General features: G+C 37.6%; 1 protein-coding gene across 3 annotated transcripts in view; it reads right to left on the reverse strand.

Moving 5' to 3' along the window:
- Positions 1 to 6564: 6564 nt before the first annotated feature.
- The window catches only part of LIN7A (lin-7 homolog A, crumbs cell polarity complex component), a 45094-nt gene continuing 26087 nt past the window's right edge, over positions 6565 to 25571 (reverse strand). For 2 of the 3 annotated variants that reach the window (XM_030260365.4, XM_030260371.4), the window contains exons 3-6: positions 17245 to 17316; positions 14698 to 14907; positions 10216 to 10424; positions 6565 to 8674 (exon numbers count right to left, since the gene is read on the reverse strand). In XM_030260365.4, the coding sequence (XP_030116225.4) occupies positions 8632 to 8674; positions 10216 to 10424; positions 14698 to 14907; positions 17245 to 17316 (534 nt within the window). In that variant the 3' untranslated portion in view covers positions 6565 to 8631. Of the gene's footprint in view, positions 8675 to 10211; positions 10425 to 14697; positions 14908 to 17244; positions 17317 to 25571 lie in introns of all 3 variants that reach the window. The other variant, XM_072923118.1, reaches the window with a different exon arrangement.

The raw sequence follows: 25571 nt of genomic DNA on the forward strand, positions 1-25571 counted from the left end.
GTGAGGCCACATCTGGTGGGCTGTGTCCAGTTCTGGGCTGCTCAGCACAAGAGAGTCATGGAGCTCCTGGAGCAGGTCAAGTAGGGGGCAACAGAGATGATTAAGGGACTGGAGCACCTCTCTTATGACGATGGGCTGAGGGAGCTGGGCCTCTTAAGCTGTTGATTCAGCATTGCCTGTCTGCTGCAGCACGCAGAGTCATCATTCTTTGTCTCAGTTACTGCCTACCACTTCATACAGTCAGAGTTTGCTTGGCTACTGTGCACTGATCTCTGGCAGTTACTATGCTGTGGTAAAACTTTTTGTGCTCATCAGCTAAAATGTTGCAATGTGCAGCATCTAAAAGTTAGGCTTCTTATTTAATGTATTCTTGTAAGTTCCCTCTGTAGTGAATGAAGGAAAAGAGGCATTTTCCATTATTAATATGAGATGCAAGAGACAAAACTACCCAAGATATTTCCTTCAGTGACAAGTTTGGAATAGGATGCTCCTACAGACAAACCAAGAAACCACAGTACTTTCAATGGGGAAAGTGAGACAGTGATTTTATGCTGCTACACTGGCTGAAGGAGAAACATATTAAAGTTCAGGTGGGAATTAGGACTGGCAAGGGAGAGGGATGGAGGAGAATGATTAGAAAATTCTTCTTCTGTCTTCACTGGGAAAAAAAAATATATTGTGTCAGTAACCATTACACAGACGAGGTGAATCACCTCTTGGAGATAATTGTGCCCTCAGCTGAGAGAGATGGTAACTGCAATTAATTGTACCTTCACTGACACTGGTCTCCGAAAATCATGTCAGGTGTTTTGCCTGACTTCTGAGTCATGGCAGCTGCTTCAATAGTGAGTTTTACAGTCAAAGAAACATGCCAAATCTTCATCTGATTTGACACTTGGAACTATTATTTTTTTCCACCTTTGAATATTGTCATTCTTTGACTCTCGGCTTACAGAGCAAATTTGCTTTAAGATTACATTTATCTCCTCAGAAAGCCAGATCACCTGCGTAGCTGAGCTGAATAGTTTAATAAAGGCAAGATTGCATCTAAAGTATCATTTGGAGGTGTACAAATTGTAATGCAGACAGCTGCTGAGGGTTCATTAGTTCAGCAAAGACTCTGGTTGGAGACTCTTTTGTATTGCATGAAAATCACTTGCATTTTGTTGGAGTCAGTGACATTTCTCATATCCTTGCTCCCTGCAGATTTAAATAATCATCCTAGAATTAGACAGGGATACAGGGAAGAAACCAGCCTCAGCCACACTAGCTTCAGTGGAAGACTTCTTTACAGCTGTCAGGAGATTATTATTTAAAGCAATTGGCATGCATTTTGACAAAATATATTTTCAGCCTTACCTTGCCCTAAAGTCTGAATTTGGCAACCAGGTAGTCACACCAGACAACTCCAGGATAAGCATAAGTTTCCTGTTACACTTCCTTGCCTACAATTGTAACCTTTGTAAGAATCAGGGGGTTTCTAATGGATCTGGAGAACTTGGGCTGCTGTTAAGCACCATAGTCAGAGCATGAAAACTGAACAGGACATCTGGTCCTTAACAAACACTGAAGGCTGTCAGAGCTTGGGCTTTACTTCTGGAGCTTGCTGAAGGTAGGATTATTTTATAATTTTGACTTCTTTCCTCTGTACTTTTTACTAAATAGTGTGACAGTTTTCTGAAGGCTCCTGTATTTGTCAAGCTGGTGCTTCTTGGGGGTATTGCCTTCTCTCAGGTCTTTCAAAGAAGAATCTGCCTGAGAATATAAGATGTGGTATACAAAATGTAGCTCCTAGTTTGATTTCCCTGCTGAAAAAAGGAGAACTTTTAGATACCTGCATACTTCAGCTAAATATCAAAGCCTTGATTAAAGTTGTGGTGGAGGAAGAGGAAGAAATTAAAGGAGTGTTTAGAAGGGGATAAATAAAAATGACTCTAATAATAAATAATAATAAAAAATCCATAGATACACCTGGATCTAATGATCCTGGATTCTATTTGGGTGTCCCTCTGTGGAGGGTAGTGCCAGGCAGTGGTACAGACTGTTACCATCTTTGAGAAAAATCACAGCTACAATGGAAACCCAATTTGATGGCTATCTTTGGCAAGTCCCCTGCTAAAAGCAGAGCAGCAGCTGCAGTAGGAGATTCATGGTTTGCATCAATTTGTAACTGCACCTAGTTTACATGGCTCCTTTCAGCAAGGCATGGAGACGTGCTTCATCTATCCTTTACTTCAATGTAGGTGATACAGTTGCCTAGCATTTGGGACATTTTTTTAATCAGCATATGTATAATCTTCAGCAGCAGCAACAGTAGGTGAAGTGTGATCAGACCCTGTGTGCGGTCCAATACCATGTTAATATTTACATTAATATTTACATTTACCAAGAATTATCACTCAGGTAAGTGTATTGCCTTATTGCCATAATCCTATTGTTAATTGCCATTCGTAACACAGGGAGTTAACTCTTGTGGTGTTATTCTACATATAAATCAGGTTCAGTTCTGAACTGTCCACTCACTGTAAAATGTGTGGCAATATGCTGAACGAATGCTGCATACAGCTCTGTGTGCAGCTTTTTAACGCTAGGAGGAAAGAGGCCCTGAGCAGTGACAGCGGAACGAGCAGCTCTCGGTGCCATGAGCGTCGTTTTACACTAGGCGTCTCCCTTGGCGTATTTATTCAGCTGCGAGCCCCGCCTGCCATGCCCGCTAAGCGGAGTCAGCCAGACTTGGGCACACAGGTAGTACAACAGGGCTGTAAACCTGCTACAGTGCCATACACATAGTGGAGACAAATATTGCTCAAAAGACCCAGCCAGCACTTATACTTTAGTCTGAGTTAATTGATGCTTAAAGCCCCTTCACATCACCAAGTCTTTTTTTTTAATAGTTTAATTTCTTTCTGTCAATCCTACAGACAAGATATAGACACCATGCACAAAATTGAGGCTTGAAAGGTGGTGCTGGTGTAAGTTTTGCACTTGAAGCATGGTGTTAGTAATGAAATAAATATTTTGTTATGTGTTTGAGCCTTTAAGAAAGGCTCTTGCTTTCTCATTGTTTACTGGTAAAAACTTACTTTGAAATAGAATTTCAAAACAAAACATTGGTTCTTGGATGTCTTTTTATAATACACTTTCTGACTGGATGGATGAAGGCACTGACTCAGTGTTAGGATGCTGCCAGGAGTTGGTTCCACATTTTTACCTGTGAAATTCCAGACAGACATAGGTCTACATGCCAGATGTGATGGATTTTCTTCACCTATAAACTTCACTTGTGTGTGCAAAGTGACTCTGACCTACTGCATGTGTGTGAATTCATGGTGTAATGTCTCCAACAGGTTTAGATGTCCATTGCTTCCAGACAAGGAGCTGTTTTTTAAGCCAGAGGAGGGTGTGTGGTTGTTCCACAGTCACTGTCATGGCATAGATTACTCTGTCAGCAGGGAACCAAATGCAAGAGAAAATTGTCACCTGATGAAAAAGGGGTGACTCAGGAAGAAGATTACTTTCTTGGCACGTCTATTTTTTTTTTCAAGGTTTATCTACCATTTTTCTGTGTAAGGCAAGTAAGACAGCTGACTATGGTGGCCATGAGAGGGCAGCTAATGGATGTGGAGCGTAAGTGAAGAGCAGAGCACTCCAGAAGGTAGACATGACAAAGCCTAAATGCCATACTTGGCTGAAGAGATTATATGTGATCAAAAAGTGTGAGGAGTGGCTCAGCCAACAGAAAACTCACATGGAAAGAAGGGTAGGGGAATACTGCAGTGGGAGAGTTGGAGTAGATTATGGTGACCTTTGGGCTCTTGTCAAAGGGAATTTGTGAAGCCAAAAGGTGAGAGAGATCAGTGAAGTAATTCTGAGTTGCTCTCAACTGAGTTTGGGCCACTCTTGCCCACCAAGCTGTTCATGGCTACCTTAACATACCCAGGGTTCTTCCCATGCTGTTTTTTTAAAGCATTTTGTCTTCTTTCTAAAAACTGCTATAAGAGACATGGTTTATCCTCTCAACATAAAAAAGTAACTTATTCAGATGAAAATAATATTCTATATTTCTGGAGAAGTTTTCATGGATATGGGAAAAATTTTAAATATCTTCCCTCTTCTGTAGTGCTGCACTGGCTATTCTGTACTTCAGAGATTGTACTTTATGTTTCTTCAATTTCAACAGAAATTTATGGAAGCGTCTCCTGGAATCCAGTTTTTAATTGGGCCAGTTTACAAGACAATCTCAGGCTTCCAATCGGTAATAAGTGCAATTTATATTGATCTGTTTTGGGATGTCAAAATTAAAAGGTTGGGCAAGATTTACAACTTCAGGCTTAATACAGTTTTCCTTGAAATGAACATCAATTTGTGTGTCTATGTGTCTAACATACCCACTCTGAGAACACACATTTAGAGCTCTCTCAACTTGAGAACTGCTGGTGGGGAGAAACTGTAATAGGGCTAATGAAGAAAGTCTCTGTAGGACTGGGATATGTTTGGGTATCACCTTTTTGCAGCGCAATTCAGCTTCACACATCTCAGTGAAGAAGGAAGAGAAGAGGTACTCCTCTACCCTATCAGCTCTTTATGATTTTGATAAAAGGAATTGCAATTGCTGAATCATACGCTTTTCTTGTGGTTGATGAGTTGACAAGAATGCGTGAAAATAACTATAAGAAAGTAAATGCAAAGCTAATCAGAGGTTAAACTCCTTTGTGGCTTTTTTTCCTCTTGGATCTTGGCTTTTGTAATATTTTTATTTAATCCTAGATAGCTGCAGGTTTTAGATTTCAGAACTGGGCAAGTTTTGCTATGACTTTTGTTATCCCAAATCTCTACAGTGGAAGTTTAATGGCTGTCATTTTTGTGCACCTCTGTTTGTAATCAGAAATCAAAAGCAATAGTTCATGTTTTTGGTTGCAAGTTTGTAAAATGCAGACACACTAGCCCAGTGCTGGGGTGGCAGTACAGACTTCTGGTATTAGCATTCACAGGCTGAAGCTTGTTGCAATCTGCTCCTATATGCACCACAACCAAAGCATTTTGCTAGCAATACCTGTGCTGAGCTCTTAGATTTCTTAGAATGGTTCAGAACATACATCTGTAGTGACAGCAACCTCCTTACAAACCAGAACACGTGCAAGGCCTCTTGGTCGTCTGAGCTATGCATGCAGAGGTTTAAGATAGGGAATTCAAACACTGGGGACTTTTTATTTATTATTTCAAAACTGTGTATGAGTGTAGCAGCAACACCCCCTCAAAAGCCACTATTTATTCCAAGCTAGTAGTTTAAGTTGTTTAGTAGTGGCTCTGCTTATGATCTTTTTAACAGAATGCCTTACTATATTTTAAGATGTATGCCAGAGCCAGGTGGAATGAACCACATTTAATGGATACCTCTAACTCTTGACTTTGGAAACAGTCAGTGTAAGCTCCACAGCTTGATTTTGGGCAGCTGAAGGTAGAGACAATGAATTAATCAAACATGTATCTAAATCCTTCTGCTTGTTCAAAATGCATTCACTTCATGGACAAGCAAGGTTAACATGGGTCTGCTTACAATACTGTTTGAGCACAACCCTAATTCATCCTGACCTTCTCATGGCTAAGCACAATGAGCTGTACATCTCATCACACATGTACTGCAGCAGGCACACATTCTTGTAAACTGGCCCAGAATACTCTCAGGTTGAGAAATCTGTTTGGTTTTATTGGATGCTGGATATGGAAACGGTCTCACTAATACTTATGGAGGAACAGTACTGCTTCTATCTAATAATCCACTGCTTACACATGGAACGGTCCTTATTACTTCCAGGCACTTTTCTGCATAATTCTGAAATTCAAGCCAGTGAGCTTTTTGTTTTATCAAAGATTATGGAATTCTTCAATACCTTATAAGTGCTAGTCACATCAAATATCACAAACAGAAAAACTATGGCTAGCACAGCAGAGCCATCAACTTCACTAAGTAAATACCACCAACCCTAAATCTCTATTATTATTAGATCCTGTATCTGGATCTTTAGGGTAAGTGTACAAGATGCAAGGGTGTGTAAACACACCTTTGACTACTGTAATAAAGAGACAAAAAAGGCACCTTGGATCTCCTACCTCTGATTGCTGCCAGTGCAGAGAAACATGAGGGAGCCCTAAAGGTAAATATAGGCAATAAAACTCACTCAGTTGACTGAAAGAATATCAATTTAGTGTAGTGTAACAGCAAATGCCAGGAGACCAATCAGTTAAAATACAATGCACAAATACCTGCAGACACGCATGTGGAAAGGGTTGTCTTCCCTGCACTTTCTGAATACTAATTCAGCTGTGCAAATATGGAAGTACCATGTTGAAGCAGGACTAAATACATTTAAATCACAAATGAAAATACCAGCTATAACCAAGGCCATATCACAGGCTTAGGTATAGTGGTTATTTTGAGATTAAGTAGCTGTATGATTTATTGATCAGTAAGGGGTATGAAATCAACAGAAAGTTATTTCTTCCTGTTTCCACTTCAGAATCATTGACAGTTCTTACTGTTAAATGCTGGCAAAGAATAGAATGTTAATTTTAATGTGTATAAATAATTTATTGAATAATAATATATGAAAATGAATTTTATATGAGTCTCTATATGAATGACAGTCTATTATTGAAATTTATTAATCAGCACATTCCACTCAAATTTTTTGAGGAAGAGGAGGGAAGGAGGTTGAGAGGCAGTTTGGAAAAATGCAGTACAGTGGGCTGACTAAATCTGAATATACTTGGTCTCTGAAAATACAGCTATCAGTCTAATCCAAATCATACTGATGAGATACATGACAGTTATGTGCAGTCATAATAACAACTTAAATACCGTCAATATTAATAGCAATGCCTGTTTGAGAACAGTTTTAAAATAGGTACGTACAATTTTTATTAAGTATAAAAAGACACCGTGCAGAGCACAATACAATATATTTCATCTTCAGTTCTGGTAGTTCTCAAGCTCCACTGTTTTAACTGATATTCTCACCAATAATTGCTGAATATAATTACCTCTCTGTATAAGATAAGGCTTCTCTCGATGAATTCATGCTGTTTGGTTTTAAACATACAGTAATTTCCTTTCAATGGCTACTTACACTGATAAAACACTGTCAAAACTGTTGGCTAGCCTGCATTTGGTTTCTAACATATGCTATGATAGTGCCAATTTATCCTGTTTTGCTTTGTATCTCTCTGTTTGAGAACAGACCCTCCAATATATTAATTGTTTCTGACTTCATTCCAAGTTCACAACCAGAACACTATTTCTGACCATTTGTACATTCCTTTCCTTACATTACTGAACTTTTACTGACATCAGCAGTTTCCAACATGCAAGGACTGTATGGTTTTCCCCTAACCTCCCTTTCTCCCCCAAATCTTTTCTAATGAAGCATAGAAGGCATGTAAAAAGATCTTTTTTTTTTTACGATTTAGGGGTCCATTTTCTTATTTTCTTGAAAGCAGATGGCATTTATAGACTTCTAGCTTTGACTATCTTCTTTGGAAAAGCAGACATGTAAACTTTAGAACTTACAGATTTTGCTTGCACATTCCAATTCCCTTTAATTTAAAAAAAAGTCAGAACTGTAATTTCAAATTGATTTAAATAATAATGTGTGAGTCTTAAAAGAAACAACTTACACTTCCTCCTCTCTAAAATATATTAACATTCAACTGGAAAATAAATTAAACAATACAGAAGTGCAGAGATTATGCTGTCACAGTAATATCTGCCAAACAAAGCTTGGTCTTTTGCTAACATTAGCTTACTACATTTGCAATACATGCTAAGCAAAGACCCTACTTCTCTAACAGGTACATTCAGACAATATATATTTTAAGGAATAAATATATAATATATCTAGTTATAGATTTCTGAATAGTAACTATAATAGATACAAGCAATACCTATGTTTAAAAATACAGTTCTAGGCTTCCCTAACTTTACTACTAATAAAATTAAAGTTGACCTAAAACTTTCTCACTCTGTTGATGCATAATAAAATATATGGAAACACCAAGAGTAAAAAGCCAATTGCTTCTACAAATGGAATACTTTATAAATATAGTAAATTGCTATTTCCAGAGGGAAATCTGAAAATTATAAACAGGAAGTTAGGTTAAAACAGCTCTACTGGATATAGTACAAAGTGGTTATGAAGCATGATGTACAAGTTTGATGTCTGTGGCAAAATTTTGAACTGATGTTTTTTATTTGTGGAGATTACTGTAGAGAAAGATCCTGCTCTCAAAAGCAGCTAATCTTAACCTCTTTAAACAAAACTTTCAGTGACTAGAGAAAGCCACCTAGAAATTTGTCAGAGTAAGGAGTGCAAGGTAAGATCAAACAGAATTATTTGGAAGCCCTGGACTTCACTGTTTCATAGGGTTTACCAATCATGCAGTTCTCATTAAGAACAGAGTTGCAGAAATAACAGGTATCTGTGACCCCTGTGTGCTGAAAAGCTTTATCACGATGGTGCCCTCCCTACAACTCACTTTAGTCTGGTACTATACATTCTCCAGATGAATTCTGTTTCATGTTCCTGTAGTTGTTTTCTTTTGCTGGAATATGAGAGTACAACTCTGGTTGCCTGATTACTGAACTCTTGATTGAGCCTTCTTCTTTCTCGAGAACAACCTAGAATTAAAGAAACATATGGCTCAGAGCAAGCATAAAGAATTGAGGAATTAAGCTGGTGGCTGTCTCTGCCTGACATTTTTCCTTTTAAATTTAAAATCAGCAAAAATTCTTTACTTGCTACTGAAATTATTTAGGCAACTAAAAAAAATTTAAAAACTTCATGTGTATGTCTGTCTCCTGCAATGGCCTTGGTTTACATAGAAACCCCAAACTTACTTAATGAAATACTACTGTTTGTACCTCGTCTGAGTAGAGGCTCTGAGTTGGGATTCAAAACCTTATCAGGGCCCTTGTTTGCCTCAACAAATCTGGAATACTGGTGGTCATGGGACAGGGTGTTTACAAGGTGGGTGTTTTCCCCTGAACACCAACAGAGGTCAGTGTCAACACTGATAAGGATGAAACCATCACTGGGAGCTTCAGATTTTGACCATTTGGGGACTTTCTGAGTCACTTATTGACCCTTTTAGTACACCTATACTGTTTTGGGAACAAACAACTATGAGATGAGGGTTGGTATTTAAGTCACTGGGACATGCTTCCTACTTGATTTTATTAGGCAAATGGAGCACATCTCTAAATGTATTCATAGCACAAATTCTCACTGATTTCAGAAAAACTGTATATACAGAGAACTGCTGAACCTCACACACTACTGGGAGACTTGCAAGCCTTTTGGAAATTATTATGATATTGAATGTCAGTTAACAGTGAATTAAATACTTTGTACCAAACTGTATCCAAAAGCAAGCACTTAAGAGGTGCCCTGTAGAGTAACCAGAATGAAGTCTGGGTTCCCTGTTTCAAGGAAGAGTTTTGGAAGACTTTTCTTCACCTACCACCAGCAAATCTTGATGTTTCATTGTAGAGTGGTAAGAGATTAGTTGAAAATGCTTTAAACTCTCTGAATCTGGTGGCATATTCTTATTTGTCATAAATGCTTTGGTTGTTAATATAAAAAAAAAAACATTCCCAGGACTTCTTTCACTTGCAGATAAGCCTTAAGTGTCTAGTGGCGTTTGATCTCAGGGTTATTAGTAGGAAACTGGCTCCGGAATTTGATAGTGCCTTTAACCTGTTTTCAAAATGCATCTTTATTGGGAAAAACCAAATGGAAATATACCAAAGAATGAGCTCTACTCATCTTGACTGCAGTAAGTGCTGGCTGGGCCCCCAAGGATACCTCAAGGGCCTTGACTGCCCCCCTTGGGGCTCCCTCCATCCTGTCCACAGCCCGGGATGTCATGTCAGCCCCTAGGGCTGTCATCTCCTGCCCCAACAACGCCAGCAGGGCCAGTCTCCAGCTCCCCATAGCCCTGCCCTGCCCAGCCATGGGGTCCCACTAAACTGGGCCCACTGTGAGCTCATGTCCCAGCTTGTCTCTATCCCCCGGCAGGTGCCCAGGTCTGGGGCTGCCCTGCTCCTGTCTGGGGCTGAGATGGCAGCAGACACTGCCCTGACAGGCCCCTGGAAGTGGCTGGCCTGGGTGGGGGGCTGCCAGTGGACTTTAGGGAAGAACAATGAATCCTCTCACCTACGACATATGATTTTGCTGTGTAGTTTGCTGCTGTTGCTGCTGCTGAATGAGCAATTGCTGCTGTTGCCGGCGCCGGGCTGTCCTCAGCTTTTCGAAGCGAGCCTCCATCTCCTCCAGCACCTTGGGAGTGTAGCGCACCACCAGCTTCACGCTGTCCTTCGCTGCCTTCAGCAGCTCCACCGCCTTCTCATGGTGCTCTCCTTCCACACTCTGGGAGCAGGGAGAACAAATTTAATAGTGAAAATGGTGCTTTGATGGAAAGCATGTTTTACGTAGTTTCCACACCTTACATTTTTTAAGGGACCACTAAAAAGAAAGCATTAAGTAAGACTTATGCACTGCTGGGCATGTATTAATTTTCAAGCCCTGATTTCTATGCTAATGTTGCTTGGAAGAACTGTAAATTTCCAAAACAGGAAGATGACTCAGCTGCTATATAGATTATAATAATATATGATTATAATCTATAATATATTCAATTTCTACCATTAAGTGGACTGACTGGAGTCATAACCCTTTTAGGCATGTGCATCATTACATACCTTAAGAAAAAGGGAAAATTTTTCTAATGGTGCATGATTGTTCACGTTGTAGGACATATTCCAAAAAACAAAAGTATCTCTGCACAGAAGAAACCAAACAGCCTGAACATCTGTGACCTTCACATGGGTTTTAGATCATCTAAAAATAAGTCTTTTTCTTTTCATTTAAAATAAATTGAAGTTTTACTACCTGCTGTGTTTTAAAACTCTTATGTATACTAAGCTTTTAGAAATATAAGTCTTAACATAGGAGAAAGTGTACAAAATTTGGTATTGTTTTATATTTTCTTTTTTGCTTGTAAATCGTGGTCAGAATGGTATGGCATGGACATTCAGAGGAAATCAGAGGATATTCAGTGGTGTCATTTTCATTTTGCTGTGCAACAGCATGAACTTAGAACAGCCTATGAATACACATTGTAACCTCCCAAGCTACATGCAGTAGAATCATTTGTTTGCTTTCAAAATGCTGGATGGTTCTTATTAACACCAATAAGAAATTGTGATTGTTTTGTAAGGGAATAATAAGATGGGGTGTTTTAATTCAACAACCTAGCAAACTGCATTTAATTCATGCTTGTTTTCTCTCCTGGTTGTCCCCAGTCTTGCTCTTCCAGTTTAGACAGTATTTTCTAATTAGACATGAAGGGTTTGACTTTGTTGCTATCCAGGTCAATGGAAAACTCCCATTGATCTGAATAGTAATGATGCAGAATTAAGCCTAATGCTCTGAGACATAAGCAAAGAGGGGAAAAAAGCAACAGCAAACATAGTGCTGCAAAACACAAATCCTGCTCTCTGAACACACCTCACTCAGATCCTGACAACCACAGTTTACAGCTGTTATTAATATGATGGTTAAACTTACTCTTAATGTCTTTATTGCTGCTTGCACTCCAGTTTTCAAGGTATTACGAAAGCTTTACCTGCTTAACAGCAGCTGCAGAAGTGAAATAGCAGAGGCCCTTGGAGCAGGGAAAAGGAAAGGACAAAGGGAGTTGTTTTGCTGTTGGAATGCTTCTGCCTCTGCAAACTTCTAAGGCTGTGCTGGCAAAGGACCGCTGCTGGTATCGGTCATTCCTATACAAGGTACTTTGCTGACTGGATTATGCTGGTGGGGGACATTGCAAGAATCTGACACACTCATGTTACTTTAGAACTGCCCACCTAGCACGTAAAATTGTTTTTTGAAAGTATGTATTTACTTAATATTTAATTTTTTATTACGTATACTTTTATACACTTATTCCTTTTTTCCATTATTGCATTGGCAGATTGCATCAAAGAGAAGGACGGAAAAACACTACAAAGACAAGAACAGCTGAAAGAACTGCAGATATTGTATGGGCAAATACCAAGCATTTCTCTATCCTGGTCACAGACTTGCCATAAATCTAGAAGAAAAAAAATCACTTTCCTAAAGACAAAAAAGAAAATCTGTTAGCCCACAAGTTGGGAGACTGAGAAGAATATTTCTATTAGGTATGCCTACACAAATACTTGGTTGACAAATTAGTCATTATAAATCTATTTTGCATCCTTTCAGTATCTGACTCACACAAGTATCTGACAAATGCAGAATCTTTGCCAGATATCAACAGGCACCAGCAACTGTTTTTGTCAAGCCATCTGTAGAGCTTGCTGCTTTCCATTTCCTTTATTTTTAGGGGATATGGGACAAAAGTATGTAACAAAATCCCCAGCATAATGAGAAAACACTGTTTTTTAACATGCAGCAAAACAGCTCAAGGAACGCTCTTCCCAGTCATGCTGGGAAAACAAATCTGGATTCTGAACACACAGCTCTAATTTTATGTTGCTAATTATGAAGTTGGATAACCATCAGTGATTGAGCACAAACAAGTTACAGACATTTAATTTCATGTCCCACCACTGAACAGTCTGTTCTATTGAACATACTGTACATTATTTGCTTTTCTCGAGCTAAATTAAGAGAACCACAGTGTGAATTAGTCCCAATGAACAATGCTAAATTTAGATTTTTTTTGTCCCATATCAAGCTGTTTGCAAACAAATAAACACTTCTATAAGTTTTGCCTTTTTACAAATTATATTGTGTAGGATTGTTTAGCCCAAGACTGGTTTGTGAACAGTTGCTCATTACTATGAAGGTGGTGAGGCCCTGGAACAGGTTGTCAGAGAATTCGTAGATTGTCTCATCCCAGGAAGTTCAAAGTCAGGTTGGATCGGGTTCTGAGCAACCTGCTCTAGTGAAGGTGCTCCTACCCATGGTAGGAGGCCTGGAATGAGATAATTTATATAATTCTATGATTATTTCAAGTATGCAACTTGTATTCAAACTTTGAATTCTGTTGTTTACACTCTCAATACAAACATATTTCTCTTGCATCTCTAAATCAACTTTCTCATGTCTCCATATGCAATTGAGAATTTTATGCTATGTTTTTTGCTGCATTACCTAAATAGATATTCTAGAGCACATGCATCAAATTTTGACCAGAGAATTATAAAATAGAGGTGACAAAAGGGTCAGATTCAATATATCTTGACATCTGAATGTTCACCACTTTCCTCTCTGGTCTTTGTCTAGACACTGTTGACAGTAAAAGGATTTTTCAAGAACCATCCATCAATTAGTAAATTGAAACTATTTTCATCTGCCTTTTTAATCACTTGTTGAGAAAAATAGCAACAAAATTCTTTATCAACTTTAAATCAGTGTGAAGTTCAGGCAACCAACTTCCTTAAATATTCCATTTATTTCTTTTTCTTTGACACTTAATAATCTTTTCAGCAGGTTTATCTTTCCCTTCTCATTGCTATTTGGTACAAGCAAGTTTTCAGAACTAGTATTTCTCTTTTGAGACCATGATAATTGATAGAAGAAGTGGTAAAAAGTCTGTCTGAAGTGTTACCCTAATATTTTGTTACAAGACAAAGGGAATAGCTACTGTTGAGAGAAACAGATGAAAACATAGAAGCATTTTTATTGTTTTTGCCTTTGAAGAAGGAAGAAATTTAAGTTTTAAAGTCTTAGATTTCTGACCAGACTCAGAAACTGCTACTCTGTGTCTTTGATGCATTTAAACACAAGGTTAGATGGAGGTTTGCATGGAAAAAAGACTATGTATTCATAAAGGGAAGGGTAAGGTTATGTGAATGAGTATCCTTATCTTCTCAATACTTTATATTCCTTTGTAAAAGAGCACACAAAGCAAAATGAAAGGCAGAATTTGACCTCTGCCATGGAGTCAGAGCCTTATGTGTCCTCTAGTTGAACAACCTCTATGTTTGCATTCACAGTAAAATTACTACAAAATACTCTACCTTGATTTAAATGAAAAATGACCATGAAAAAAATGTACTTTTTTACCAAGCATAGATGCTCCCTGCATGGGATCATTTGTACTGCTGACAAAGATATCACAGCTGGATGAATACCACTAAAAGAAATCTAGAATGTAGATTCTAGATTTGCATATCTCCACTGCATATCAGCACCAAATGTGCTTACCAAATTTCTTTTAGTTTTATGTGTTCAAAGGCTTTGAAGGTCACAAGACTACAGAAGTGCCACTGTGTCATCACTGTGCTTGGAAAGGGCTGTGTGCCTTGAAGGCTACAAAATGAAAGAATGACACTCTGTTATTAAGCTTTTACTGCAAGAGTAATTTACAGAATTATCAATTATCATTAAGGACATAGGTTCCTTGTAAATTAGGCAGGTGGTGTGGATTTGAAATGAAGCTCTTCAAGCACTCTCCATTACAACAGAAATTATAATGGCACAAAATTGTTGGTGGAGCTCTGCCTCACTGCACCACAAACTCACACTGAAGGTCTCTCACAGAACTAATTATTTTTGTTTCGTGAGGCTGCATTTTAAATCATGATGTTAGAACATCTGTGAAAAATGAAAACCCAGATGAATATGAAAGCTCTATCAAATTTTCACATACCACTCCATTAACTGAAAGCAGTTGGTCCCCACGTTTGAGCCCACCATGCCTTTCTGCCACTCCTCCAGGAATGATGCGAGAAATATAAATAGGTGAATTTTGTTCCTTTCCTCCCATGACATTAAAGCCCAGGCCTTCCTCAGTCTTTGGCAGCTCCACCACTCGCGGGTGTGAATGGCCTTCACTTGCAGCAAATGCAGCAACTGTTGCCTGGAAGAAAAAAATTATTGATTTGGCTATTTAAGGGTAACAGTGATAGACACTTCATTGTTCATTTGCAGGAAGAATTCCTTCCTGTGAAAACATTTCACTATCTTACTCTGACATTTTCTGATTATCTGAAAATATTTTAAAAACATCAAGTTCTATGCCAATGTTTCTGAAATAAAGGAATAAATAGTATAGGTGACTTGTCAAAGATAATACAGAAAGTTACCAGCAGAGCCAGAAGTAGGCACCAGGAAGCCTTACTCTGTGGTGATGCACCCTTATGATCATTAGTGCACTTCTTCTTTGCCTTTCACAGGGAGAAAATTTATTCCTGTGGGATAAGATAATGGGATCTCTAATGTGTTCCTGGCTGAAATTAAGTGGATGAACTGAATTTTTAACTCTCTGCTTTGCTTTCAGAGTTATGGAATTATTTATTTTAAATCCTCGTATTATTAAATTAAAAATTTAATTTATAATCTTTGTGAAGTCTTGCAAACTAAGTAACTTTTGGAACAGGAGTAGGAGGTTTTATTATATAATTCTGTCAAAACTTTTATGGAAAAGTTAAATCTTAAGACAAAACCATATACATAAATCAATTAGAAAAATCTAGATTGTTTAACATATTCCAGGGAAAAAAACAAAGAGAAGTTACATACTGTAAAGCTTGCATCTGGGAAAATATTAGATTTACACTTGATTTTTCACTACAAGCATTTTCTTACTTATTTGCCTTAATATTAATAAATCATTAAATAAACATTAAGAAAATATTTTATAATTTTGAAAATGTATTTGTAGTTCAAACTGCTTGAACAATTTTGCATTACACTAATATTTTTGAGCATTCTATAATGCTTATGCTTAATCAAAGCTAGTGGATGATGTGACATAATGGATCATTCCCAATTACATGTTTTTGCACATGCAGAACTTGTCATCATGCATACATATTATGTCAGACATGAATGCAGTAGGAGAATGAAATGCAGACAGCCCAGAAATAACCAGGAAATATTGCGATATTGAAACATTGCTCTGTAACCTGCTGTTCTATATGAGTAAGAAATGAGAATGGGAAACACTAATTGGACTTCTCCCCATTTACTAAATAACGTAGCAATAATTTCTATGTCTATCTGCAGTGTAAACAAATCAGGATTTTATTTACACATTTCTCCATATAGAATGAAAGAGCTTACAAATTTATACTGACCATTAGCTTTCAATTAGAAGGCTAAAATAAGAAAAAAGGCCTACAGAAAAGAAAGTCCTATTTAATATAGAAAATACACTGCAATTTAGAGTATATTAGGTTATTTGCTGCTATTATAGAGCTTGCTTCCCTAAAATACTCTTAAATCATTTTGTAACACACTCCCAGCCTTCCTCTTCTGATACAGCTTTAAATTAAAATATCTGAACATAAATACTTAATGGTAAGAGGTCTTAGTTCCACTAGAACTCCAGGGAGTTTATGTTCAAAGGAATGGGACCATAAAGAAGTATCTCTAAAAAAGATTTATGCGTTTTGCAATTTATCTTGCATAGAATCTGCTATACCACATAAAAGACAGTGTTTTGTACAAAATGATAATGGGAAAAAGAAAGCTGTGGTGGACCCGCTTATTTGGAAGCATCTATTTTTGTGCATGTTATGAAAATACACAGCATACTTCATACTGGCACATAGAATGGATTCTTTCATGGTTGTGTGAACTTCCTAATCATTTCAGCAGCAGCAGTAACACAGCTGTCATTATCTTAGGATATAAGAAAGGCAGGTCCACATGAACAAAGAGACTATATTTTATTAAAACAGGCAATGTATCAGAAAAAACCCAGGCTTACATTTAGCTGTGGAGTCAATAAAATGTTGATCAGGCCATTTCTGTCACTGTTCATCCTTACCATTTGCACACTACCTACAGTTCCCATTAGTTAAAAGGGGAATTTTGATTGTTTAGTTTCTACCTCCCAAATGACTGTGTCCTCTCTGGATGAGATGTATGGGAAAACAGTCCATTAAAATATTGGTTGTTGCAGGCAGACTGCTACAGAAGAACCAGTAGATTTGCTTTTGCAAAGCAACTTTTTAAAAAGCATCATATTCCATAAAATCATTCTCTTTTCTTAAGCTACAGAAGCAGCATAAAGGTTGAAATTTTCCATTATGATTGTTACCTGGGAAGTAGCACTGGTTCTAGACTCTGGGCTGCCACTGATGTCTAAATTTTCTTACAGTGTACACACGAATACCTGAAACACACACGCGCACAGTCAATTACTAGATCACTTTGGTAACACATATTTCAACAGCTGCACGTATCCTACCTTTGCAGTGGCCCTGGCTCGGAATTCGGGGCAGCCATTAACAGTAATGGTTTCATGCATGTATTGATACACCTAAAATGTTCATGAAAATAAAATGAAATTAATTATAGGAGCAAAACAAGGACCTTATATTAACCCAGAGGAGAGTCCCTCTCCCTCATAGAACTGACTTTTATTACTGCTGTATTCACACAATCTCATAGTCAAGTGTCTGCTAAACTTGAGCAGGCTTAGGTTAACAGAGAACATCAATCTGTGTTTCTCGTGATAATTTCCAAACTTAACTTTACATCTTCTAACACAACTCTCTTCCATTCTCTAGCATGTAGTTTCCTAAAACCACCTAAATTCTATGTTTTCAAAAATTTGTGTTTCCAGGCAACTGACTTGAATGCAAATGATCTGAACTGACCTGAGTGGTGTCTCAGTCTCCAACAATGACTTTGGTCTCTGAACTTTCTTATGAACTAAGACTTAGGAAACTGATGTTAAAAAAATATGTAAGCTGCTCAGCATACAGAAGAAGAAAAATGCTGCTCAGCTGAAGAATGGAAGTGAAAATAGCTCTGGAGAAAGGTCACAGTACTACCTTCTATCAGCCATAACTCGAAATGTGAAAAGGGTTGACAGTCTGGTAGGTCAGGTCAGACATGGTCAGTGACTAAGATTATCCTTTAAAAATAAATTGTCCATACACATAAACTACATAAAATCAACACTGCTAATATATGTAACTTTCTGTCATTTTTTCCTCTGATATACACTTTTAGTCCACTTTCCCTGGTCCTTATCTCTCCATTTTAAACATCTCCAGTAAATAGAAAGGAAAAGGCTTTGTCTTACATTGCCTTTGCTCTCTAGATTTGCCACACTCTCAGAGCAAAAATAACAATTAAAGCCTTGACACTAGCCAGCATTTTGAAAGCAAACTTAATATTTATGTATAACATACAGAAAGTTTTTTGGAAGACAAAGGGAAATGCAAACAAACCAAACCTTTTCTTTAACTTTCTTATAAAACCAACAAACTTAAAAAGAAAGTTGCTATATGCTACTGATCTACTGTGGGTATTTTCTTGACCTAATTAATCAGAGATTTTGTCTTCTCATATGCTCTATGTGTCAGGCTGCACTTCTCATCAGAGAGAATCTTTGCTGGTAAAGTATGATAGTTTTTACAGCAATCTCCTTAGGTTCCTTGAGGAGCGCAGATTCAAGTGTACTTTCAAAAATAAATTTATCTTTCACTCATTTGTGGATGCTTTAGCAGAAGAGCCAAAACTTTCCCCCTTGGTAATGTAAATGTTACTTTGGCAGAGAAAATTAACGGACCTACAAACAATGCCTTGTCCCATTGGTAGTCCCCATCCCCCTGTCCCAATGACTTGTTATGCAGTACCATAACGATGCATCTCTCCCCATTGAGCCTGTTAATATGAAACTTAACACACTGACAAGCATATACTGCAAACATCTTAACAGAACTAAGATTTGTGGCTCATTTCTGACTTCAGTGGACAGACATACTGTTAATCAAGCACTATTAAATAGCAAAATGTTTGGGGATGACTTATCCCAAGACCTTTTTTCTTGGGTTATCATATATAAGGAAAAGGCAGAAAACAAAAGCAGATAACAAATGCGATATGTTTCAAGGATCTAAAATATGACAAACACTTCCACAATACAGCAAAAGATTCTTTGTCTTGACTATTGTCAAGACTATTGTCAGAACGGAACTGAATTTAAAAAAACAAAACTGGGCCAATGAAGAAAACTGAGACAAGGGGATCATGCTGAAAATCTTCCTGCTTTCTCCATTTGAAATGAAATCTTGCTTCCATTGGGAACATCGACACTGACCACAGCAGAAACCTGGATTTTGCCCTTATTTGTAAACATTTGGGAAAAGAAAGCTCTTTTATGATCTCTAAAGGATTTCTGGTTTCTTATGTTTTAGTACTGGATGATAGCATCATACAAATGGGCTGTGTCTACATATTCAGTTTTATACTGCACAGCTTAGTTCAGTGTTTATTGTATGATGCTGTAGGACTTATTATTACATAAGAAGAATTACTACATTATATAACAATAATAATTGTGTATAATTGCAGTAATGAATCATTGCATACTTTTTTCTTCAAAACCCATAATGTACTGAAACACTAATAATGGTGTATTTTCTTCAGATTCCCCTTCATCTTGTTATCACATGACAGCAGATTTTACATATTGGTTTTGCTTGCACAGCTTTAAATTCAGTGGCTTACTAAAACGTCTAAAGGCATATATTTAAATATTGAATTATTATGACATTAGATTGCTTTGAAAACAGGTCACAGTATTTCATACAGAGGAATAGTTACTAAAAAGTCCTTTAAAATATTAATGACTAAGGTCAATAATCACAAAGGTGAGCTGATAATGATACATTAATTTCATTGTTTGTTAGGTTTGAAGTCATATTACTTTCTGTTGACTGCATCCTACCATTATCTAGCTGGTAGACTTTTTAATATTCATTATCCTGGTAACTAGTTTGTATAGTGGTGAAAGAACAGACTCATGAGTGTGTGATAAAATTAGTAAGATAAAAAATAACCCAGCAGCTTAAAAACTTCTGGAAAAATATGATCAATAGTGTAATATAATCCTTGGGTCATCTGTAAATTCTCAATGCTAACAGATTTAAAATGTTGTTCTGCAAATAGTCATTAGTGATTGTGGTATCCATACCACAGTTCTACAGAAAAGGAGTCCTGCATGTCACTGTCTTTAAGCAACAGATGCAACCAGTCTTGAATATTTGCTTGAGGCATTTATACTTTGCATAAATCTAATTATCCTATTTGACTGTTAAATAATCTTGAATGTAATTTGAGTTTAAGAATGACAAAACGTAACCACCCACATAACTTTCTTATTATTGAGTCAGTTTGACAACCAAACACAGATTAATCAGACCTGTTCCACCAAGCCCCTTAAACTCTTTTTAGGGTTCAGATCTAATCAGGATTCATTTTTGCAATGCACTGAAGTCCATAAACAAACATTGTTTGTTTTCCTGTAGCCACACAAAGCCCTTTATCTATGCTGTTCTCAGCACCACCTTAGCCATCATTTTAGCACAACAAATCCATTCTGCTCCCTCTTCTATGTACACAGAACACATAAACTGAAAATCTCTTTGTTCTCAGACTGAGTAAGGTGGCATTTAAATCCTCCTGGTATGAAATACAGTTTCTTGTTCAATCCACTGTACATGACAAGTAATTGAAATGGATTTAAAAAAATCTTTTCTTTCAATTCCTACTATTATCTGTACATCTGATTATATTTTTAGCATATAGCAGTTCTCCTGAATCCAACAATGTCATCCTTAAGATGACTGTATAAGATCCACTGTAGCTTTCTTTACTTAAATAAATTATCAGTCAGTATAGAAAAAGACAAAGGCACAGATTTTAATTTAAAGCATTTAAAAATCTCCCCTGTAGGATATTTATTGAAGAAGTATTTTAAAACAGTTGACTCTGATACATGAATCATTTTGAAAGACATCATTGTTTAGTATGATTGAGCTGAAGAAAGAAAATTGACATATCACAGAATCAGAGAATAGAAGTGACTCTAGAGGTCATCTCATTCAACTGCCTTGCTCAAGCAGGGCCACCTAGAGCCAGTTGCCCAGAACAGTAACTAGATGATTACTATATGTTACTAACTTGAAAAAGAGCATATCTATTTTTGTATGTAGCGCTTTATGTCTTTCGAGTGTCTGTAAGACTGCACAGGTGTTTAGTAATATTATTTACTGACAGACTCCACACACAGCCTGATGGTCTAATGCCTAGGGAAAAGAGCTTCCACACTTAATTAGTAATAGATATTAAATTACAGGTGAAATGTCAATGTTTCAAGACACAAACCTGCATCTGGAAGGTAAATGGTAATGTTTCAGATCATTTCTCCCCCCCAGTGATTTCTACCAAAATTGTGAGTGTCTGTGTGCTGAATGTTCATTGGGTAAAGGCGTTCTGCAGGCAGGGGTTTGTTAGCACAGATCTTATTTGTGCTGTGGAACAAGACGTACTTGGTTTTGTTTTCTCTTTCCTGTGGAGCACAGAATACAACGCTCCCACCAAGCAATACTCCTGAAAGCATGAATACAGACAAACTTTTCAGACTTTTTTCAGCTTCTGCAGGTAGTCTCCTCAGACATAACCTGAAGTTATTCTCCCACACTACTCAAAGATTACAAAAAGAGTGCAGGAGGTAAATTACAGCTAGAAAATTTGAACTTGGAAGTGAATCCTCCTTGTACTGTGTCAGCTCTCGCAGGCACACAGAAATGTACATTTTATTACCTCTCCCAGCAGGAGCTGTAGGGAGCTGTAGTGAGTCAGATGCAGCAGGTATTATTGTTATGATGATGGAACTCACCCCCATGCATTCTGCTGGGAGGCAAAGCAGCTGGTTTAAGATTACTGGAGAGCAGGAAGGGGAACAGATACTTCAGGAGCTTACCAAAAATTACTCCACACAGACTCATAACAAAGTAGCAATTTATTTAGGGCTTGGCTGTTTAAGCCAACACAAAGCCATAGAAGGTCCAAGAAAAACAGCGCTCTTCACAGCCTGTTCTGTAAAGGTGTCTAGAAGTAGTACTCTGTTTAAAACCTGAATGATGAAGCATCTTTTCTGATGAATTCTCTAAGACAGAATTTAATTAAACAATTTTATTCCATTAACTTCTGTGAGAGGTATTTAGTGATTGATCCCTTGATGAAATATGTAATTCTACGTACAACTGTACCTACAATAATGATGCTCAACTTTAGGACAAGCTCATCTGAACACCAGAAGGGCAGAGTTATGAGGCAGAAGTTATTTTACAGCAATGAATAGGTGCTCAGAAACCTCCCATAAACAGAGTACATTGCAATTCAGACCTGTGACATAGCAAACCCAGATACACTTTCTGAAATTTCTAAGTGGGGAAGTAACCTTTTTTGAAAATGTTAGGGGTTTCTTAGCAGGAGATCATACATGTAAATAGTAATAATCAGCCGTGTTTCCACAGTGCCTGCAGTATAATAATAATAAAAAGACATAAAATGCTTCCTTCAAGAAGTCACAGCCTAAATAAGTGATTTAGGTAAATCATAGGAAGCAGGTAAAAGAGTGAAATGAAGAAAAAACCCGCAAAAAGACTGATAAATGACATTTAAAATATATACTGGCATCATCTGGGTTTAGCTCCTTTGCCATATTTTTTGTTGCTTCAAGTGTAGAAAAGAATTGTATATCTATTTTTAGAAGACCTACAAGGAAGGGAAGAAAGGAGCCTGACAGACAGTACAGAGGGGAGAGTTAGCATGAGAATAACCAGAGCAAGGAGGACATAATTGGTTTCACTGCACTTCTGTAGTCATGTCAATGGAACAGTGTACATGTGTGCATCCTTGCAGAACTGACGCTAAGCTATAAAAGAGAGATTGTTATTTACTTACACCTCAGTACTATGCATCTGCCAGCTGAATCCCTGTCTTCCTAATTGCCTTCATATATTGGAGTGGATGATAAATATTTTTCCCTTCTAAGATGTCAAGCAAAAAAAGTATCTTAATCAGTCTTTTACCATAGTGAGAAGGGTAGAAGATGCTTTATTCAGTGCAGTTGCTGGCTTTCCTCTGCCCTCCTCTCCAAATCTGGAGCTGACTTTCAGGACTTCAGTGTCCTTCTGCTCTGAGACCCATATTTCATGCCACTTGATGCATGAACCAGTCCTTGGGGCAGGCCAGGAGAATGCCCAATCTTGTGACTGGGAGAAGTTACAGAGCAAAGGTGCACTGAAGACCTGCAGACCTCTCCATGGTGGTGCCTTTGAATCCCTTGTTTCTGAGAGCAAATGCCACCTGCAGCACAAATTGGTCGTGTCTCTCCCACTCTACGTTGTTTTCATAATTTTTGACTCTCACATTTTGTTTGGTATTTTTCTGTACCCATAACCTCTTGCCTATATTTTCCATTCTTAATCGAACACATGTCTGTGGAAAGGATTGGATTGGTTTGTATGCCTAGACAGACTGCCCTTGAGCTGTGCTTCAGCACCCAATTCAGCTCAGGCTTGACCACATCAGTGAGCAAGGCTTAAATGCTACAAATGTTAGAAGAGAATCTGGTAACCTCTTGTACAACATAAAATATGGAATCTTATCTGATGATATTTTACACCAACCGCCATTTTTGCTTGAACTACAGACTTTTCAGAACTCAAGAGTTTTCAAAATCTTTGCTCCTTATGGTAAGTTTTCTGAAATTTCAAACAGTATTTGCCTTTCTACAAAATTACTTACAAACAGATCTAATTATCCATCTAAGATGACACCTGAACAGATGATGACATAAAAAAAAGAAAACATGTCAAACACAACTGAAAGTGTGTTAGCAGAAAGAAGGTAGGCAGCTGACCCAACCACATTTCCTCTTTCATAATTCCTCTGTCTTAATTCCTCTTTCGTAATGATTTTTACATCTCAAATCTTACTCAAGCTCAAAACCAAAGCAATGGAGCACTTCCATTCAGCCATAAACTTGTGGTACCTCAATGAAAGTGGAAAATATCTAGCAATAGTGGGTTAAGTTTCTCTTGAATATCAGATGGAATTTCTGGTTCTGTGCTTGTGTTCTGCTTTTTAAAAATCATTTTGTGATTAGTATGCTTGGGAAAGCACATTTACATCTTTAAGAACATGCTTTCTCCAGAACTATATATATATACAGAACTATATATATATACAGAGCTATCGCCTCTTGCTAAGACACTGTCATACACCATAATCTAAAACAGTAGTTCCATTCAGTAGTTGAAAGCAGGCTGATTTTCTCCCCTATCAATCTAGTTGACTCAAAAAATATTAACATTGTGTTAATAGTTACTTTTGTATTTGGTAGTTAAATTAAAAGATTGGGGAAGAGACTATTCTGAATGACTAAAAAGAAAGAGAATTTGGTAACTGTCTAAATAGCAGAGCTTGTGAAGGACAGACTCCCACAAAACCACTGGTTGAGGGAGAACACTATGGATGCAATGTATACACACCACAACTTCAAGTTTACAATAAACTTAGACTCTTCTTAAACAAGATTGTTTGAGCAAATGAATCACAAAACCCCATTTTGTTATAGGACTATGACAAGTGTTTGAGTAATCCCAACAGAAGCAGAATTAGGCAATCTTACACCCAAGCTCACAGTGTATATTCTGTACAGAATTTTCAGTCTGCCCCTGAGTGCAAGCTGACGAAAGTTCTCTCATCAATGTCAACAGGATAAGTCGATAGGTACCTGTGAGTACAGAGAGGTTGAAATGGCTGAAAAGTTCATTTGAGAGGAAGGCACGTGATATGTTATTGTTCCTACTGGAAGCACTGACATGTCTGTATTATGTAAGTTGTTGCTTGCAGCTACTGAATTTTGACAACTAAATTTGAAAAAGCTGCTTTGTGACAACTAGTCTGTACTAATGAGCTATTTATATCAGACAGAATGTGGTCATTCAAGGTTGCTGGCATTCTGAATATTTTTACATGATAAGCTCTCATTAGCCTTTCAGCTAACATGTTTGCATTGGAAAAAACACTGGTGTCTGTTTTCAAAACCAAACTTTGCATCATTTTCACAATTGTTGCAGCAATCCCTTTCCACGAAGTAACACAGCACGGATGTTGCCACAAGATGCCATAGGGATGCCAACCCATTAAAAAGCACAAACCAGTAAATGAAATTCAGGCTTGTTTAACAAGTTGAGGAAATGAGACAGTTTTAACTTCAGACCATGCAGAAGAAATATTATGAATTTTTGCTTTAGCATTTTCATTGAGGATATTTTAAATAAATGTTTCCTTCTTCAGAGGATGGGGGTTATAGAGGAAACTAGGTCAGTTCTACCAAAGTGAAAAAAACTGATCCGAATACTGATGCATTATTAAGCTGTCCTTAGGCAGTAGGAAAAAAACCACACAGGCCTGAGATATTGTTAAAAATAAATTAAGTATAATCACTACAAAGGTATAATATTTTAATTCGGGGTGAAATACTTAATGAAGGCTCAAGTAAAAGGGGAATGTTTTCTTTTTTTGTGTGGAAAATGGTGGTGTGCACTCTGCTCTGACAGTATCCGTGATGGTGTAAGAAAGCTGAACCAAGTTTTGGTCCCTGAGCTCTTGCCATATGATGCTGCGTCTGTCCAAGAAACAACGCAACAGGGGTTACAGGCTTGGGCCAGAACCTCATTCCTCCCTTATGTGTGAGCAGAAGTA

Source organism: Taeniopygia guttata, chromosome 1A, assembly GCF_048771995.1.
Source record: "Taeniopygia guttata chromosome 1A, bTaeGut7.mat, whole genome shotgun sequence".
In the NCBI taxonomy this organism is placed as follows: Eukaryota; Metazoa; Chordata; class Aves; order Passeriformes; family Estrildidae; genus Taeniopygia; species Taeniopygia guttata.